General features: G+C 40.6%; 1 protein-coding gene and 1 pseudogene across 1 annotated transcript in view; one reads left to right on the top strand and one right to left on the bottom strand.

The window, feature by feature from the left end:
- LOC140514469 (uncharacterized) overlaps nucleotides 1–19849 on the top strand; it is a 65804-nt gene that overhangs the window by 1997 nt on the left and 43958 nt on the right. The window contains 2 exon segments of the mRNA XM_072624897.1: nucleotides 1723–1814; nucleotides 3236–3467. Coding sequence (XP_072480998.1) covers nucleotides 1723–1814; nucleotides 3236–3467 — 324 coding nt within the window.
- On the bottom strand, nucleotides 55–1723 carry LOC140514467 (sentrin-specific protease 5-like; annotated as a pseudogene).

Raw genomic sequence — 19849 nt, 5'->3', positions numbered from 1 at the left:
ACTTGTAGGCTTAAAATTGGCGTTCCTTAGACATTTAAGGCACGTATGAAAATATGAAGTAGCATTTTGGTTTATTTGTTGCACTACACAGTTGAAAAATGAATAATTTGACCATCTACTGTGGGTTTTTGTATTGGGTGAGGCACCGTGAAACACAAAGTGTATGTTCACAGTATTTTGCTCTCAAGGAGCTTGTGTTCCAGTTGAAAATCAAAGGTTATATGAAACAGTAGCAAACAATCTGGTTGTTTGCTACTGTATGGTTAAGAGAAGGAAGAGGCTAGAAAAGATAGGAAAAGCTTTCTTGGAATAGGTGGGGCTTTAAGGAGAGTTAATACTAGGCAGAAAGGAGAAATGAAGACATTTCAAGTGAGAGGAACAATAAGAGAGAAGAAACTGAGGCAGGGAAGATCATGCTGTGTTCTTGGAACAGGAAGGAGATTAAATTGCTTTAACTGGAGAAGGAATATTGGAGTAGTAGAAAAATAGGTTGGATTGGTGTGTTCGGGTGAGACTATCTCACTGCTCAGTCTGGTGAAGTGGGATGGATCCCAACCATGGGTGACATTGCCATTCTGCTGACTAGGGAGGGCCTCTCCGACACATGGCTCTGGGCCCCGGGCTACTGGGTGTTCTTGAGTTCTTTCCCTTTGCTGTGGGCCCTAAGGCACTGCAGTCCATATCTGGGAAAGGAACCTGAGGGAGGGGAGCGGGGCTATTGGGACCTGAGTGAGGGAATGAGCTACAAGTACCCTCTGGCAGCCTTCCTGGCGCTTCTCCCTATGGCCCCTGGCGAACTTCTGCACCCAGCTCCACTGCTGGCCTGTCCGAAGCTTACACGTTCTCCTCGATTTAAACTGGGGGGACCTCAGGATCCGGTACCCAAACGGAATCATGGACAGTTCCTTATACACCCGAAGCAGTGATATCCTTTTCCCCACTATGCTGGCTAAGCTGGGGCCTTCCCGGAGTTAGGGACGGCTGCTCCGGCTCCATTATGTTTGGGCCCAGCCCTTGGTAGCAGCTGCAGTAACAACCATTTCCCTTATGGTTCCTCAAGGTGACTAAGGTGGGGCTGCTCTCCACCTGGCCCTCCCTGCTGGCTGTCCTGAGCCTGCCAGGATCCTGGTGGTCAGTCCTCTGCCTGCAGCCATTGGCCTGACCTAACACACTGCCCACTGGCAAGCCAGCTGCTGCCGTGCGGGGCTCTTCCTCTGACTGGCATTCCTGGGCAGCATTCTCAACAGATGCTGCCAGGCTTTCAACGAGGTGCCCCCGGATGTGGGGGCTTACAGTGCCAGGGATTGGGTAGCTATGGGGAGCAGCCAGGCCCGTTTTCTGGCCCCACTTCCTCTGGAGCCGAAGAACCTTCCTCCCACGCTGGAGGGATTGGTACAGCCTGTGCCAGGTCCTCCGGGTCTCCTGCCTGGCGCGTAAAAGGCAGAACTTTTTAAGGCCCTCAAACCCGGCCCTCCACTTCTCTGAGAAGGCTGGCAAGTGGCTGCTTTTGCTGAGCAGAGATCTTTGCTGGCCTTTCATTGCTCTGTGGCATCGTGGGACCTGGACGCCTGATGCTCTGCCCAGGGCCCTGCTGCGTCACCCAGCCCCCGCCCCAGGGCCCCGCTGGCAAAACAAGTCAATTGTTAGGAAGTTCTTCTTTCTATTAAAGTGAAATCTGCTTCCTTGTAATTTTTGTTCGTGGTTCCATGTTCTGTTGTCCAGGACCAACTCAGTGTGGTGCAGTAGAAAGAGTCCTGGATGGAGAGTCAGAGGACCTGAGTTCAAATTCCCACCTATGCTATGCATCTCTTGGGGCAAGTAATTTTGCTTCTCTGGGCCTCAGTTTCCTCATCTGTAAAATGAAGGCTCCAAATTGTGGCCCTTTGGAAACTTTCAGAAGTTTAAGGCAACCATTCCTTTGTCTCCTCAATCTTCTCTAGGCTTTACATTCCAGTTCCTTTAATCTTTAGAAGGCATGGTTTCAAGTCTCCTCACTTCCTTGATCAACCCCTTCTTAGGGGCTCAGTGCTTAGAACTGGATGCAATGCTCCATATGTTGTCTGAATCAGCCAGAGAAGGGCAGGGCCACCTACCACCGCCTTGCCTTTGAATATTAATAAAGACCAAAATTGCATTTGATTTTGCTGTTGCATTGCCACATCATACTTATTGACTTGTATGGAGTTTTTGATCCATCAGATCCTCCAGATTTTTTTCACTTTAATTGCTATATATCCACATGTCTCCTGCCCTATACTTGATAGCTGTGTTTTTAAGCCCAAATAGAGGACTTTTATCTTTAATATATTTTTCCACATATACAAAGGTTTTTTTTTTTTAATTAATCTATGATTATATTATAGAGAGGCACTACAATGAAAATCTGACTTTAACACTGGAAGAACCTGAGCTCAAGTCCAGCCTCTGGCCCATATTGGCTGAGTGACCCCTGGAAAGTCATTTAAATCAATGTTCTGGGCAACTCTGAAACTATATATTGGAGAGTATTGACTTGCATCGTTAGAGGGACTTCCTTATCTAGGAGCTCCCTATCCCAATGAAAGCTAGGAGCTCCCTATCCCAATGAAAGCACAGACCTGTACCATATCCCTCTCATGATTATATTTTCACCTTGTTAGCTTCAGTTGATCCATACTCATTTGGATCACTGGTCTGTTATTTAGTGTATTAGCTGCTGCTCCTAGCTATGTATCATCTGAAAATTTAAATGCATGCCACCTATATCTTTATTCCACTAAATCACTGGGAAAATTTTGAATAGATTAGAGCTAGATTAGGATCTAGCTTCATTCCATCATAGCCCTTTTCCCTTCAGTCTGACATCAATCAATCCATTCATCACCACACTTTGGGTCTGGTTAGTCAGCCAGTTCTGAATTCACCTAACTATGCCGTTAGCCAGTCCACATTTTGCCATCTTGCCCAAAAGAGTATTATAAAAGGCTTTGTTAATCAAGATATACTATGTTCAAATCCTTGACAACAAAAAGAAATAAGGTTCATTTGACTTCCCTTGTTCTTATTACACCCATGCAGGATCGCAGTGATCACCTCTTCCCTTTCTAAACACTCACAAACCTTGAATTTTACCAGAATTTGCTGTCAAGCTTAGTAACCTAAAGTTTCAATTGCCTACCATTCCCTTTTTTTGAAAACCACACAGCCCCCTTTCTCCTTGTGACCGATTGATAGTTGGTTTCTCCTTTTTTTGCAGGGGACAATAGACTCCATGATGCTGAGCGCTGTCTTGTACAACATGGTGTTTTGGCTAGCATTGGGATGGACTCTATCATCTGCTCATAGTCCTCGGACTCCAGACCGAGTTTCAGAAGCAGATATTTAGAGGTTGCTCCATGGAGTGATGGAACAGCTGGGCATTGCTAGGCCCCATGTAGAATATGCGGCTCATCAGGCTATGAATCTTGTGGGTCCACAGAGCATTGAAGGTACTATGTTTTATCCCTTCTTGGTTTTGCTTTGTCTTTTATTAATTGACTTAAAAAAAACCCTATTACATCCTCTTTGGTCCTTTCCCACTATTTCCCTTTTCTAGGCTTTGTATACCCACATATAAAGGAGGGATTTGCTCCCTATCATAATGTCTTAACTGTAAAATGGGGATAATAACGACACTTGCTGCACTGGCTTGTTGTGTAGATTAAAAGAGAGAATATTTGTAAAGTGCTTAGCACAGTTGCTGGAACAAAGGAAATGCTTAATAAATGTTTCCTTTCAGTTCTTCTCACCCAGTAATCCAGAAGGCTATGTTTGGGATTGACTAAATGCATGCACTTATATCAGTAACTTGGTACTGGTGTTGATTTAGGTATACTTACCCATTTCCATTAGGCTCCTTTGACTGCATTATACTTCAGTAAATATCTGTATCTTTGTAAAAGCAGGAAATGCCTGGTTAGTCACCCCCGCCGTTGTCATGGAGAAAAGGTTCATGTGACTTTCAGAGTTTCCATTAATATCTTGGATCCTAATTATATGTGTACTGATGGAGAGTTAGTAGCTCACCTGGAAATTAAAAATGAGAGTTTATTCAATTTTCTTTTTAACCAGCTTTTCTAAACAGGAAAATAAACTAACAATCTGACATTTTTTACCAGTTTACTCTTCTCCTACCCTTTCTCCAGTTTTATGTCTTGTAATAATTGTTGTTGTTTGACCAAGACAGAGTGATATCTTGACTTTTGGACGTAGTAAAGAGCATGCTGTTTCCTAACTCTGTCCTTATTCTGTCAATCAATATTGTACTCACTTCAGTGTCAGAAATTCTGGGTTTGAATCTTGACTCTTCCAGTTGCCAACAATGTTACATAAATTCTCTGAGTCTCAGTTTCTTGATCTGTAAAATGAGATTGGTCATATTTGTACAAGTTACTTGAAAAGATTACTGTTAAAATCCCATGAGTTAGTTTTTGTAAAGGTATCGTTCATCCTTCTTTCTCGAAAAGGACCAATGAATGACATGACAAGTGTGGTGTCTTGACTTGCATGTAAATTGGATTGAAGTGAGGCAGAGCTTGGCAAAGTCATCAGCTTCACTCTCTCCTCCAGTCCAGAGGCAAAATAAAAGTCAAGATGACTGGAAATACTGTAGTCTCTGCTTTCATGGGGCTTACAGTGTGGCCAATATTAGTTGCCAGGCCAAGCTTCTGTTGCTTGGTAAAGCCCTTTGTCAATGATACAGCACTATAAAAATGTGAACCTATTTTAATTGTAATTGATTAAAGAACCAAGAATCTCATGATTATGTTCCCAACACAAAGCTGTAAAGGGAATTTCTTTAGATGTTAATCTTCCTTTTTCATGAACTACCATTTTTTGGGGGCTGACTTGTAATTTCAGTGGTGTTGGGGGCTACCAATGCAGATTGGCATCTGTTTGTCACAACTTAAAGTCTCAGAGAGTTGTCTGAAGAGTTTGTGACTTTACCCAGAGTCACGCAACTCTTAGGTTTCAGAGGCAAGACTTACACCTAGATTGTCTTTTTGTTTTGTTTTCACTTTCCTTTGTATCATTCACTGTTAACACAGTACCTGGCATAGGTCAGGAACTTAATAACTGCTTGTTTACTTCCTGACTCCAAATGCAACTCTCAGTTCACTTCATCATACCACTGTCTAGTGCTATCAAATGCAAAAAATGTTCCCATGGAAAAATATTCCATTCTGAATTGAGTAAAAACTTGTAGTTCGGTAAAGGTGGTGTCCATGAAACCATCTGGGGTTTTCTTGGCACAGATGCTGGAGTGTGGTTTGCCATTTTCCTTCTCCAGCTCATTTTAAAGAAGAGGAAACCGAGGCAAACAGAGTTAAGTGACTTATCCAGGGTCACACTGGTAGTAAATGTCTGAGGCTGGATTTGAACTCAGAAGATGAGTCCTCTGTTCACTGTGCCAATTAGCTTCCCAACTAATGTAGTTATACAGCCTGTATTTCACATACACAGAACTCAGAACTCTGTTCTCTTCATTAAAATCTAAGTTCTTTGAGGGCAATGACTCTTTTGTCCTTTGCATTATCAGCTTTAATACCCTGGGAAGCACTTGATAAATGCTAGTTGATTGATTGACCCACCTTTGCTGAGGGATACTACTTATTTCAAAAGGCTCACGATTTCTTCACTCCACTAATGTAAATTGCAACTTCTCCATGTCCTAATAGACACTTGTCATGAACTCCTGTGGCTGAAAACACCCATTTTGTGGTGGCCATCCATTAAGACCTTCACCATCAGGTCTACCTCAGGACAGGTTGGCTGGCCTTGTACTAAGCTGACCTGCTGTATGCCTATACAGTCCTATAGAACAACAAGTTATAGAGCTTGGTTTCCTATTATGTCAATGACACAAATTCGTGCATCTCTTTTTCTCAGCCCTGGTTCCATTAAGTATTGATTCTACTTTTGTCTGAACCTTCATCATTATGAATTTATTATATACTACCTTATTACCTCATTGTCCTGGCAAGGGAAGGTCTCCGATGATGTTGGGCAGACCCCTGTGGAGGAGATGTGCTGGGAGGACATGGGCAGTAATCACAGCATGACGAGGTGTGTATTCATTGTAATCTGTACCATTGGAGAGGGTACCCCCATGAATGAGAATCGTGCAACTCTTCCAGGTGAATGTCAGAGTTGGGGGGAGACCTTCAGAATCCTATAGTCTCGGAAACAAGTCACAGTTCAGATTGCACAGATCTGATAAATATTATATATTTATATTTATATAAATAATATTTAGGTAGTCCTATGCATAAAAAGTATTCTACTCTTTTAAATTTGGGGGAAAAGAAATAAGCATTTAAATAGTACTAAAGTAAAAAGATGAGTGTTTTAAACCTAAACATGTAATTGAAGTTTGAGGCCAGTGATCTCATGCCCATATTGTACAGTTGAGGAAATTGAGACGCAGAGACTTGTCTAAGGTTACACACCTAATAAATAACTGAGTCGGGACTAGAACCTACCTCTTCTGTGGTTGATTCTAGCGTTCTTTCTGTTGCCTGTCATTGTCTGCTCAACTTGTCTAAACCTAAATTCATCATCTTCCTTCACTGCATTAAATCGGTTCCCTTTTCTCCTTATCCAAAGCATCACTGTTCTTGCAGTCTTTGAAGCTTGAAACTTTTGAGTAATTTTGGGAGCTTTTTCTCTTTCATTTCTCACATCCAATCATTCACTATGTTTTGTCCATTTTTTCCTTTGAGAATAGATTTGTCCCTTCCTCTTCATTCCCAATACCAACACCCATGTCCAAGGAAGGAAGGAAGGAAGGAAGGAAGAAAACAACTTTTTTATTAAGCCCTTACTGTGTGCCAGGCACTGTGTGCTTTGCAAATATTATTTCATTTGATCCTACTAACAATCCTGGAGAAATAGGTCTATTATTATTCCCATTTCACAGTTGAGGAAACTGAGGCAGACAGAGGTTAAGTGATTTGGCCAGGGTTACGCAGCTGGTAAATGTCTGAGGTCACATTTGAATTCAGGTCTTCCTGACTCTATCCTCTATCACCTGGCTGCCTCATTATTTCGATTCCTATTACTGTAATGGCCTCCTAATTGGCTTTCCTGCCTCTAGTCTTTTCCCCTGGCTTCTTCCTTCCTCCCTGCCCCCAATCCATTTTATGTACCGTTGCCAGATGAATCCTCTAAAACACTTTGAAGCAAATTACTCCTCACAGAATTGGTGACAGGATCAAATGAAGTGATACTCAAAGCATTTGTAACCACCAAGACCTACATAAATGTGTGGGATTATTATAATGTCAAGATTATCAACAACCTACAGTGTACCATATCAAAGCTGAATTCCTCTGCCGAGTTTTCTAAGCTCTTCGAGCATCCAGCCTTTCCCTACTTCTTATACTACACAACGCGATCTTGTCACATCACAGTCAATCCATTTTTCATACGCTTATGCTTAGAGTTTAAATAATATGTAATTGCTTTATGATAAACGTTTAATGATGTTCATCATGGCATTGTCAGATGAGAATATGCAAATTACAGGGGAAAGTGAAATTGGAACCATTTGGATAACAGTATCCAAATGAACTGACCCTGGCGTCCCTACAAAACTCATCTAAAAATATCCCTGAAACACATAGCTTCAGTGCTGTGCCATATGCCAGGGTCAGTTAATATGCCCAGCTGGAATGTTGTCATTTTTGTTACTTATTCTTCAAAATTCTCTTCCCCACTTAATTTTCTTTCTTCTGACAACATTTTTCTTTCCACTCTGAAAGGAAGAGTAAAGTCACCTTCATTATTAGGTCACTTTATCAAAGTTATGTGATTTTGTGGAAACTCAACAGTTCTCATCAACAGGAAGAAATCTGGGAGAAGCAACATGTGGCAATGGAAAGTTATAGAACCTGAGCTTGAAAGCTTTTGCAGAATGTCTTGTGTAACCTTTGACAAATTATTTAAACTTCTGTACCTCCATTTCTTCAAATGTAAAATGAGGGGATTGGGAGAGAATGCCCAAGGTTCCTTCCATGGTCCTGTTAGGGAAGCTTAGAGAGTTACATATCCTTAAATGACTTGTGTGTGGTCATGTCAAAGGCAGCATACAAACCCAGTTCTTTCTGACTCCTCTATACCAAGGTTCCTTCCATTGCTCCCATCTTCCTCAAAAAACACAATTGATTTAATTCGACATTGTTACAGTTGAGTTCATTCTATTTTTCACAGATGACTGGGGGTAGGAAAAGTGGAATGAAGGGAGTGGACTGCATGGCTCCTCTGGTGCCTTCCAGCCCAAATTCTATGGTCTTCTGAGCAGTGTTTGGTGAGAGGCAAACCATGGCATCGTGAGAAGCTAGTCTTAGAGTCAGGAAGTTCTAGGTTTAAATCCTGATTTTGTCACACATACACTGGTCTGTGACTGTGTAAATAACAACCTCTCAGTCTCCTCTCAGTATATAAGACTACAAATTGGAGAACATATGCCAGTGTGTACCGGTAGAAGGAGTTTCCTTACTAGGAACTTCCTCTATTCATGAAAGCAATGTTCTGGACCAAAAAAATAGTTTAATCTACTACTCTCAAAAAAGAAAATCATGCAGTTCAAGATAGGAAGAAGTCATTTTTCTGCTCAGTTTAAAAAACAAAACTGTCAGTCTATTTCACAGAGAGTTTAGAAAATGTCTTATTATGAGCTTAGTGTCATAGAAATGCCCTTTGATCTTGGCCATTTTATGACTGTCATCACCATAGTAACAAGGTATGCTAGTTGCCTTTACCTAGTGGAGCTACGAGAAGATATGGCGGCTTTCCCATTCACTCAGCAAGGAGTCCTCCAGGGTACAGGTGTCTGGAAGAAACCATATTGGTCCTTTTCCTTGTGAATTGTCTCACACAATTCACAAGCTCTGGAGAGCTCTATTTCCACATCAGTCAAAGACTAAGGAATTTCTGTTCCTTGAATGTCTTGTAAGGAACCTCTGTCAAAGTTGGCTGTAAGCCAACCTTCAAAATTACATTTTGTTGGTACAGCCACAGTCAGCTAACATTTATTAAGTACCTACTGTGTGCCAGGCACTAAGCACTGCTTTAACATAAGACACATGGAGTAATGAGTAAAAGGAAACATTCAGTCATATGTTCTAATACCTTGTCAATCACTTCCAGACAGTTTTTGATCTCCAAATGGTTTTCCCTCAATACCCACCACCATTTTCTTTTTTTCAGGCCAACCCTCTTTCCTTCTGTACTATACCTTATGTTTCTTTAGAGGTTTTCTCCCATGAAATCCAAAGGCATTTGTAGCTATTAATTCATTGATTCTCACAATGTCCATGTCAAGCAGGTGGGAGGTCAATGTCACGCCATATTATTTCCCAAGTTAATGCATTTAAAAGTATATTGTTGTTATTCAGTTGGATGGGATTGTTTCCCCCCCCCCCCCCGAATTCTTCATATTCCTCATTTCTTGTTGATGTTCAGTTGTGTTTGACTGTTCGGGACTCCATTTGGGATTTTTGTGAGAAAGATATTGGAGGAGTTTGCCATTTTCTTCTCCAGCTCATTTTACAGATGAGGAAACAGGATTAAGTAACTTGCCCAGGATCACACTGCTAGTGTCTGAGGCCAGATTTGAACTCAGGGAGATGAGTCTTCGTGACTCCAGGACCAACACTACCCACTGCATCACCTAGTTTCACTGTAGGGCATATATACCAAAGGGAGGTAAATTAAGTCAAACAAAAAAAATCAATAAGGATTTATTAAGTGCTTATTATCTGCTGGGGATACAAAGAAAGGCAAAAAGTAGTCTCTGCTATTGAGTAGTACATAACCTAGTGGAGGAAACAATATACAAACAACTGTCTACAAGTAAATAAATATGATAAATTGTAGGTAATCTCAGAAGGAAGGCGCTGGTAACAAGGGAGCCGGGCAAAGGCTTCTTGCAGAAAGTTGAGACTTGAAGGAAGTGGGGGATGCTGGGAGGCAGAGAAAGGGAAGGAGTCATGGGGGACAGCCAGGGAAGGTGCATGGAGCTGGGAGGTGGAGTGTTTTGTTAAAAAAAACCCACAAAACCTCAGCAAGATGGGCATTGTCCTTGAACTGTAGGACAGATGGAGAGAAGGAGACTAGAAAGACAGGAAAGGGCCAGGTTATGAAAAATGCTTTCTTTATGGTCCATTAAATTTGCTATTTCTTAAAAAAAAGTTTTTATTGAGGTCTTTTTCTACCACATCACCATGGTTTCCCCTAGTATCCTTTCCCCTCTCCCTTCCAGAGGAACAAAGGAAGGAAATATGCTGGGGTTTTTGAATATAATAAAGAAAATAACCAAAAAAAAAAATCAACGTAACAGATCAATACCTTGAAAAAGTCTGAAAATGTGCAACATACAGTTCTTATGTACCTCTATGGCCAAGATCAAAAAACATTTCTGTTACACTAAGGATTTGGATTAGATGACTTCTGGGCTCTCTGAGCCTATGAACCTCTCCAGACTTGGTCCTGGCCTTCAAATGACAGATGTGTAGTCATATCTGCTAGATTTCTTTTTTAAGGACCATACCTTAAACCCAAATCACTCTGGCTCTCATTAACTGTCCCACCATAGGTTCCAGCTCAAGTCTCATTTGGTCTTTGGGCTCTGATGGCTCTGAGTGAGTATAAATTGCAATGGTCTCTGTTTTGGCCAGAAACCCTGACAGTCTTCCCCTCCCAAATTGATTTTTTTTGCTTTGGGTAGGTAAAAGTGGCCTTTCTTTGCCTCATTTCTCACCTAGCTTTAATCACTGAATGGATGTTGCTTGAGTCAGAGACCTGGGAAAGACCTTAGCTTAAAAAAGGCCAAGGTCTCCTATTGCATTGGGGCCATCCCTAGTCTTCCTGATCTATATCTTGCCACTTGCACCCAGATGTCTCTGGAGGGGAGAGAGAGGCTGGTTATTTTGTACAGCCCTGCCCCAGTTAACAATTCACTTGCAAGTCATGATGTCATGGTTGTCTTTAAGAATGAAAGACAATCAACCTACTACGTTAAGCTCTGGCAATACAAACACGATGAATGAAATAATCCCTCTTCTCAAAAAGTTTATGCTCTAATGAGAGAGACAACAAATACACACACACATATAGACACATATATACATACATACTGAAAATAATAAAGAGAATGAAAACAAAGTAGTTTAATATAAAGTAGAGAGGGAGGGGTGGTGGTGCTAGAATGTGGAAAGACCATGTGAAAGGTCTTCAGCGATGTCTTGAAGGAAGAGAGGAATTTTGTAATGTAGAGATAAGTAGGTATTATATTCCAGGCATGAAGGATAACCATGAAGGAGAAGGAGATCATTGTGAGGAATAAAGTGGCCTCAATTTTCCAGGCAAAGTATGGGAGGCTTGAGAGAAGAAAAGGTTTGGAATAGCTTCTCTGGAATTGTGAGTTGGGAATTCAGTTAGGAAGGAATTAAATCATAACAGTAGTCAGCATTTATATAACACTTTAAGATGTACAAAGAATGGTAAATATTTCATTCATTTTATCCTCACAAAAACCCTGGGAGGCAATTGTTTGCATTTTACTAAAGACAAAGCAGAGGCAGACAAATTAAGTGACTTACCCAAAGTCTCTGAGCTAATCAGGAAGACTCATTTTCCTGAGTTCAAATATGGCTGTGTGACCCTGGGTAAGTCATTTGATCCTGTTTGCCTTGGTTTCCTCATCTATAAGTGATCTGGAGAAGGAAATGGCAAACCACTCTATTATCTTTGCCAACAAAACCCCAAATGGGGATCACGCAGAGTCAGATCTGACTGAAAAATGACTTAACAACAACACAGCAACACTCTTCTGTCTAGTTACCTCCTAATAATGATAATAACTATGCCACAATTATATATACCATATATATACACACATATGTGTGCATATATGTGTATGTAGGTGTGTATATATGTGTATGCACACATACATATTCAAATACACACCAGTAGGTAGGTGCTATTATGATCCCAATTTTAAAGGTGAGGAAACTGAGACACAGGTTAAGTGACTTGCCCAGGATCATACAGGTAAGTGTCTGAGACAAGATTTGAACTCAGGTGTTCCGAATTCCATGTTTAACTCCCTATTCTCTGTACCACTAGCTGCCAGTGAGGGTCCAGCTGAAGCTAGATAACACAAATTTATAGTGAATCCAGTTGGTTTCCCTTGCATTATGAGAAATCATTGAGAAAATGACACAGTCATTTGGAGCTCACAAAGAGGGAGCTGCAATTCTCGATTTCACCACAAGAGGACAGCAGCTGCATCTTATTTGTAGGTAAGAGGAAAGCCACACAAAGTGAACCGGTCAGGCACTGTACATTTGGAGGCCCTGTGGGTCCCTGGGAAGCCTCAGCTGATTTTTGTTTTCAGAGGACCAGAAAAATCACCCTATTTCCAGGTCATCTGTGGTGTGGTGAACCCTAAGATCTAATAGGACTGGATCACAGGTTTTACAGTTGAAATGGAAACTGATATTTGTTTGGTCCTTTAGGTCATCCTGGACCCACCATTCTCTATGTGCCCCTCCAGTTAGCTCTCCATCCTTTCCTCTGCCACTGAGCTCAGAGGATGTGCCAGGGCCACTCTGGACCGAAGCAAACTGCTTCATTAGAGCTACACTAGGAATACAAGAACGAAATGCCTTCATCCTTTCTTCCTCTATGTTGCGTATCAGCTTGCATGTATGAGCTGGAGCTGTTTCCCTAGCATTATTTTAAGTACGTAACAGTGGTGACTTTTACATTTTTCGTCTGTGTAACTTTTCAGCTTTATACTGTATAAGATAATGAAATCCTGCTTCTAAAGCCTAGAAAATGTCCTTTTTTTCTGTTTGCGTTATTATTAAAATTTTGGATAAACTGGATAAGATGACATCTAAAGTCTCATGATTCTGGTCAGACCATGGAAAGGCTCATGTGAGTTGCTCATTTTATACTTGAAGTCTAACCACCATTGTACTTCTGAATTTCCAGATAAAATGACTGTTTGAATGAGAAAGTCAGGGACCTGTGTGTTTTAAGAAGAATGATTGATTTTAACATGGAAGTGATAACCTTCACTTTTTGCCATATCACTAAGTGCCCATACTTATTGGTTACACACCAATGTGAACAAGATTGATCCTGGCAAAATTGTGAAGTGAGCAGAGCTGGTCTACTTTGGTAATTCTCTCACATCTAGACTCTTGAAGACACTTACTTGGCTCTGCCTTTTGGAGTAATTCATTGGCAAGTAACAGTAATTCCCAAATAAATCAGTGGATTATGTTTATTCCTCTGTAGTAGCATTAGCATATATGAGAAATACTTCTGGGAAAAGGGTTTTGATTTGAATAATTTAGGGAAAGTAGATATAGAAGGCCCTATAACCTAACTACTCCTTGGCTTGTGCTAAGTGAGGCAATCTTTCTGGGTCTCAGTGATCCCTTGGGGAAACTGGAATAATCATGTACAACTTTTTGTATTGGAACATTGTTTCCCAGACCATATTTCCCAGAATCCTGGTATTCCAAATGATTCAGAAAGGAGTTCAGGGAGAAAATTTCCAATGTCAGCAATATTTCCAGCCCCCCCTCCCCCCAAAAAATTTGCTATAAAGTATTGCATGTACTTAAAACTTTTACGTGTGCCATTTTTAAAATGTGAAAAGGGTTTAAGTTTTTTCTTTCTTTCTTTCTTTTTTGTGCTTTAAAATTTCCAACACTTTATCTTTGGAGTTTTGTATTGTATACATTTACCATGACCCTTGTCCAGCATTTCTTGGTTCTGTCCATATATTTCAAGCTGAAAATCTGTGATATAATTAAGTGTGGAAACCCCTGTCCTGCAGAAACAACTGGCAAAATGGGAACATTTTGTATAAATAAATTATTATTCATAATATTCTAATAGAGTAGTAAAAATGATTTTAGTTGCTTGGTTGCCAACGAACTCCTTTCTAAGGGGATATACCCCAATTATCCAAATCAAGGAGAAAGTTTAATGTCAATAATATAAAACAACAGATACTCCCTAGTTCATTTTGGAATGCAGACACAAATTCACTCAGGCTCAAATCCTCTGTGCCCAAGTCTGATTTCACTCCCAGCTCAGGGCTAGTTGGGCAATAGGGCTGAGGCAGGAAGCCCATGTTTTCCCAGATAATCTCCAACAATGAATGCAGACGGATATAGGAGGACTCCAGCTTACCAATGGGTTGTGTTCCCAAAATCCATTTCTAAGTGGTTTGGAACTCAGAATGGATTTTTCCATAAAATCAGTATATAATGTGTGTGTGGGGGGAGGGGGGGGAGGGTTGGGATGTGGGAGAGGAAGGGGGGATAGAGTTGAGAAAGTACAAAGATAAATGTTTTTTTTTCCTAAATATCAGCAAAAATCAGCATCAGCAGTAGGAAGACCTCTGTCTTCACTAAAACAGAAGTATCTTCATTTAAAACAATGAAGATGACCATGGTAGATACCTATGGTGGTCATACAAATCCTTGTTTCATCCTCTGATAGGTGTTGCAATTCAAAGGATCCCTGGACAAATTTATCTCTTTGCATCTACCAAGGACTCTTTTACGATCTTAATTCATGGGACCTTATTAGAAGAGTGCCTTTGATGTTGCATTTTGATCTAGAGTTTCACATGTTTTTTTCATAATCAACAAATGGCAATCAATGAGATCTTATGTTCCTTAGACAAATTTTGGTTCCTTATGTTTCCTATAGTCAGTCTAGATTGAGTGTTTCGAAAAAATGCGCCCGTTCCCATCTCGTATTTTCATCAAGCGTACTTTTCATAGTATGTAGATCATTCTCACAAAGATTTTATAAAGATGAGAAAACAAGCATTTGGGTCAGTAGTTACTGATGTCTTAATTGCTCTATAAAAATAATACCATTTGTGATACCTCCTCTCTTCCCTAGGTCATTTGGTATTTTCAGTGCTTTCTGATATTTTCAAAAATGATCCCTAGGTTCTTGCAAAATTGTGTTACCAACAACATAAGCCTCTTTTGTGCATACTTTGTTTTGGTGAAACTTGTATTGTTTTCATCTCTGTAGTGTCAATTTTATTTTCTTATAGAGCATGGCAAGGGCTGAATTCTGTGTTTTCATGATCAGCAATGATGAAAATGATTGGCCATAGAAATGTTGACAGATCTGTTCCATTTTTTTGTCTGTTTCTTTTTCTTCTTCCAGTTTCAAACTTTCTACATATTCCTATTCATTGTTCTTCACTGTTTTGTGAAATGATCCTGCTTAGAATTAACACCTGTGCAAGTCACAAATCTTGAAATATTAAAGAAGGGTAATAGTGTAGTTTGTATCCCCGAACCTATTCAATTTGACATTGAGAGGGAGCTAGTTAGAATTGTGATAGGTAGCTGTTCGATATACTGGGTGATACTCTGGACTAGAGTAAGGAAGACCTGAATTCAAATCCTACCTCAGATACTTACTAGCTATGTGACCCTGGGCAACTCACTAAACTACTCTCAGCCTCAGTTTTCTGACTTGTTAAATGAGGATAATAATGGTTTCTATTACATTGGCTTGAAATGAGGATCCCATGACATAGCATATATAAAGTGCATGGCAGACCTTAAAATGCTATATAAATGTTAGCTGCTATTATTATTAGTTAGAGCAAGTCAGCTTGGAATGAACACTATTTCATATCTGCATAAATCCCTCACTTAGTGCATATTCATTCAGTGTTCATTATTTTGACAGGCATCGATCAAGCTCATATTACATGTAAAACTATCTGCTAGGTGTTGAGTATTCATTTAAATAATGACATACTCTCTTTGCTCAATGAATTTATAGCCTAAGCGGGAGGGGATAACCTGGAGGTGAATAAATACAATGCAGAGTAAACGTGCAAAGGAGGTAACTATTTGAAGTATTTTGACAAGATCACTTTCAACTGGGAGGATCAAGAAAGTTGATACCTGTACTGATTCTATAAGAGAAAGGAGGAGGAAAGAATTTAAATAGGTGGAAATGAGAAGGCAGCGTATGCCAAAACTGTCTGCATTTGTGTGCAAGATAAGAGCAAGGTAATGTGGGTATTGGAGAACTGACTGCTCTGGAACCCCAGCTCCCTTCCATCTACTTGGGTTGGTATAATCCTTCTCTGTTTGGGAGGTAACAGTAGTAACCCTAGGATTGGTGGAAAACCACATGCAGGTTTGTTTACATGATCTTTTAGGGGGAGATTTGTTCATTAGGAAATGCACAGACAAACTTACTTCTTAGATCAAATTGGTACAAATGCCTTGAGTTCCATAGCTCAGGAAGAAAGTTATTGGAGTAGGCTGAAGAGATTTGAAAGATCACAAGCTTGGCCCCAGCGTTATAAAATTAATCCTTGCCCCTAAGTTGTAGTGTTCCTTGGGACTCTAGTGTGAGAAGGAGGGAGTGCACAGGGGAGATGCCAGTGTATTAACCAAGGCACTAAAATTAATTGTATAGTAGTGTAGAGAGCCTGCAAGTCAAGAGACCTCAGTTCAAGTGCTCATTTAGCCATTAACTAGGTGGGTCATACTAGTCCAATTATTTAATATCTCTGTATCTTTTTGCTCCTGTATAAAGTAGCAACAGTTCTTATGTACCTACATCATACTCTTGTCACAGGGTGTACAGGATGTTCAAGGAGGACAGACACCTCTGAGGTGAGGGATTGTCAAACCCTTTTCAGGGCTGCTTATCCACCTCTGGTATCCACCTCTTACCCAACTCTCACGTGCAGCTTCCATGACTCTGTGTTGACCACACTGGTCTGAGAGCCAGAAGCCAGAGGGAGGCTCTTCTGAATCCCTGAGTTCCTAATTTTTGTCTTCTGATCTTGTTGCTTGATAGGGTGCCTTACTGAGTGGCAGGTGCTCAAGGAAATTGAGAATGTCATTCCATCAGTCAGCCAGCAGGCATTTACTAAGTACATACTACTGTTCTGAGGAATACAAAGAAAAAATTAAAAAGCAGTCCCTAACATAAAAAAGTTCACATTTTTATGGGGGAGATAAACATGTACACAAATGGGTACCTACAGGATACAGAACATATGGAATTAATCATTGAGGGGGGAGACATTAGCAGTTGGGGAGGTCAGGTAAGTAGGGAAGTTATTTGCTAGATGAACCTGAAAAAGAACAAAGCCAATCATATGAACAGATTTGGCTCAGCCTAGGTAAAGGAATGATGCTTACTGTAAGGTTAAAATGACCTTAGAGTATTAGGACTTTCTGGTTCTAATCATAATTAAGTTTTATCATTCCAGTAGTGGTTCTCCTTTGGTACTCTGTTAACATCATCCTTCTCCTGGGCCTTTTCACAGAGATTGTGACTGATATAGCTACCAGATGCTAGACCTGTTGAAGCCTGTGAAAGGCAATCTACCAGTTTTCTGGTGATTTTTGAAGATTTTTGATTGTTTATCAACAAGTCATATTGTCTCTTAAGGCGAGCAACCAACATTAACTTCCCAAATATCAGCAATAGACAGGAGAATTGGGGCAAATCTTTTGCTGAAAATGAGCATAAGATATCTGCCCCTGGAACCTAACTGTGGAGTTTCTCTATCTTCTCCCCTGCCTCTTTTTAATTTCAATCCACAGTGAATCATGAGAAGGACCGTTTGCTGAGGGCCATTCAAACTCTGAATAGTAGCTGGTCACTGAAGTGTGCAAAAATGTGGCAGTGCTAAAGGTGCTATTGTCTTAAAATAAGGGAAGAATAAGGCCAAGCAGTTGTCCTGACAGTAAATGATACTTTATAATCATATTAGAAGGATTTCTGTGTGTATGCGTTCAGCAGAATGTTTGGCAGTTAGCTTCCATTTAACTAGATTTATATATAGCACACAGGAGTCTTTTAAGTGCCTTCGTTTTTTTTATGGGACAAGCTTTGGTGCCGAGGGGTCTGGTCTAGGGACAAGCAGAGACTCCCTGCATTTAAGAGAGTGGTCAAGTTATCCATCTCAAGGTCCATGATTACAATAGGATCTATGGCAATGTCCCAAATGCAGCTTATCTAGACCAGTCCTCCTGACTTCCCTCAAACCTGGCCTGTAGCCTGGGACAAGCCAGGCAGACTCTCTGGGACTCAGTGACCCTATTTGGTGAATGGGAATAGTGCCATGCAACCTGATCTCCTTGAGAAGTTGCCAGTAAAAATGACTGGCAAACACAAAGGAAAACAGGAAAATGTCATACAAATACTTGCTGTTATTATTAGTAATATTTGCATAGCTTTTCCTCTGAGGCTTCACACAGTGCTTTGTTCTTCCATTCTCTAATGCCATTTTCAAGTAATATTTCTGTATCATAATCATCTTTGTGTTTAATCCTCTACAGTTCTTTAGAAGATTCCCTCTCATTCCAAGCTGAAATTTCCCTTGGCATCATCCACAGTCAGTTTTTAGTACCTGCTAAGCCCCAGGAGTCATCCTGCCATCTTTCTGGCATGATGGTTGTGTCAACATGCTTCCAGGAAGGATTTTCTAAACTTTGTATCTCTTTCAATTGCTAGCATACAATAAGTGCTTAATATATTACACCATAAAACAGGGTAAGAGCCAGATGACCACTTGTCAGGGGTAAAAAAGGCAGTAATGTGGAAGAGACTACTTTGATTGGGTCATGAAATGGCACTGTTGGCCCCTGACAACTTGATAGGTTGTATGGATGTAGGGAGTATGGGAGTCTACTGGAGGAGAAAGGGTAGAATAAAGCTTATCATGGATGATGAGAAGACATATAGCATTTGTATATGCCCATGATATTCCTAAGGCAGATGTATGTCTTCTCAACTTGGGCAGGGGCTCAGACTGTAAATGCCAGCCATTCCCAGTGGCTAGCATGTTATTATTGTGCAGCATTTTAGTTGTGTCCAATTTTCATAGCTTCATTTGGGGTTCCCTTGCCAAAGATACTGGAGTGGTTTACCATTTCCTTCTCCAGTTCATTTTGAAGATGAGGAAACTGAGGCAAACAGGGTTAAGTGACTTGCCCAGGATCACACAACTAGTAAGTGCCTGATGCCAGATTTGAACTCAGGAAGATGAGTCTTCCTGACTCCAGGCCTGGCACTTTATCTACTGTACCACCCAGCTGCCTTTGGGTAGTATAGACTTTTGCTAATTGTGGGTCGTTACTTAGTGTTACTTACTGATTAGAGTTATATTACTGGGAAATACTGCTCCTCTCAGGAAGATAAGTCAAATAGATGATCTTCAAGGGTCCAGCACTGCCAGGAGTGGCTGGAAAATAAATGAAAAGTGATTGGCCTAAGGTATAGTTAAAGAGTGATGGAAAGAGGAATGCTTTCTCTGAATATGGGTTTGGAGAAGAACTCTTGCCTAAGGAACCACGGTTGCTGACATGTTCTATACAAAACTTTTTTTAGCTTTGAACCATATGAAAGCTCTTGTGTGAGAAGGAAGGATTATGTTTTGGTTGTTTCTATCACGTTTGCATACTTGGGCTCCGCTCATTGGCAGTGTGTCACCTTTGAATCAGAAGGACAGCAACATATATCAGTGGGTAGCAAAATCAATGACTTGGTCTTCTTTAATGTATAGGTGGCAAGTGTTTATCACATAGGTGCCATATCTGTATGTGTGTAGGAGAAACAGCATTGGAACCAAAGTCAAAGAATTGGAATTATAATCCTGGTTTTGCCATGGGCTGGAGGTGGGCCTTAGGCAAGTGGTTTAGCTTTCTCTGCATCTGTTTTCTCATCGGTAAGATGGAAATAATACAGTCCTACCAACTCCCATTGAATTGTAGTGAAGATGCAACGAGAATGTATA

This window comes from Notamacropus eugenii, chromosome 7, assembly GCF_028372415.1.
Source record: "Notamacropus eugenii isolate mMacEug1 chromosome 7, mMacEug1.pri_v2, whole genome shotgun sequence".
Lineage (NCBI taxonomy): Eukaryota > Metazoa > Chordata > Mammalia > Diprotodontia > Macropodidae > Notamacropus > Notamacropus eugenii.
The sequence above is the reverse complement of the archived record's forward strand: the minus strand, read 5'-3'. Positions and strand labels throughout refer to the sequence as shown.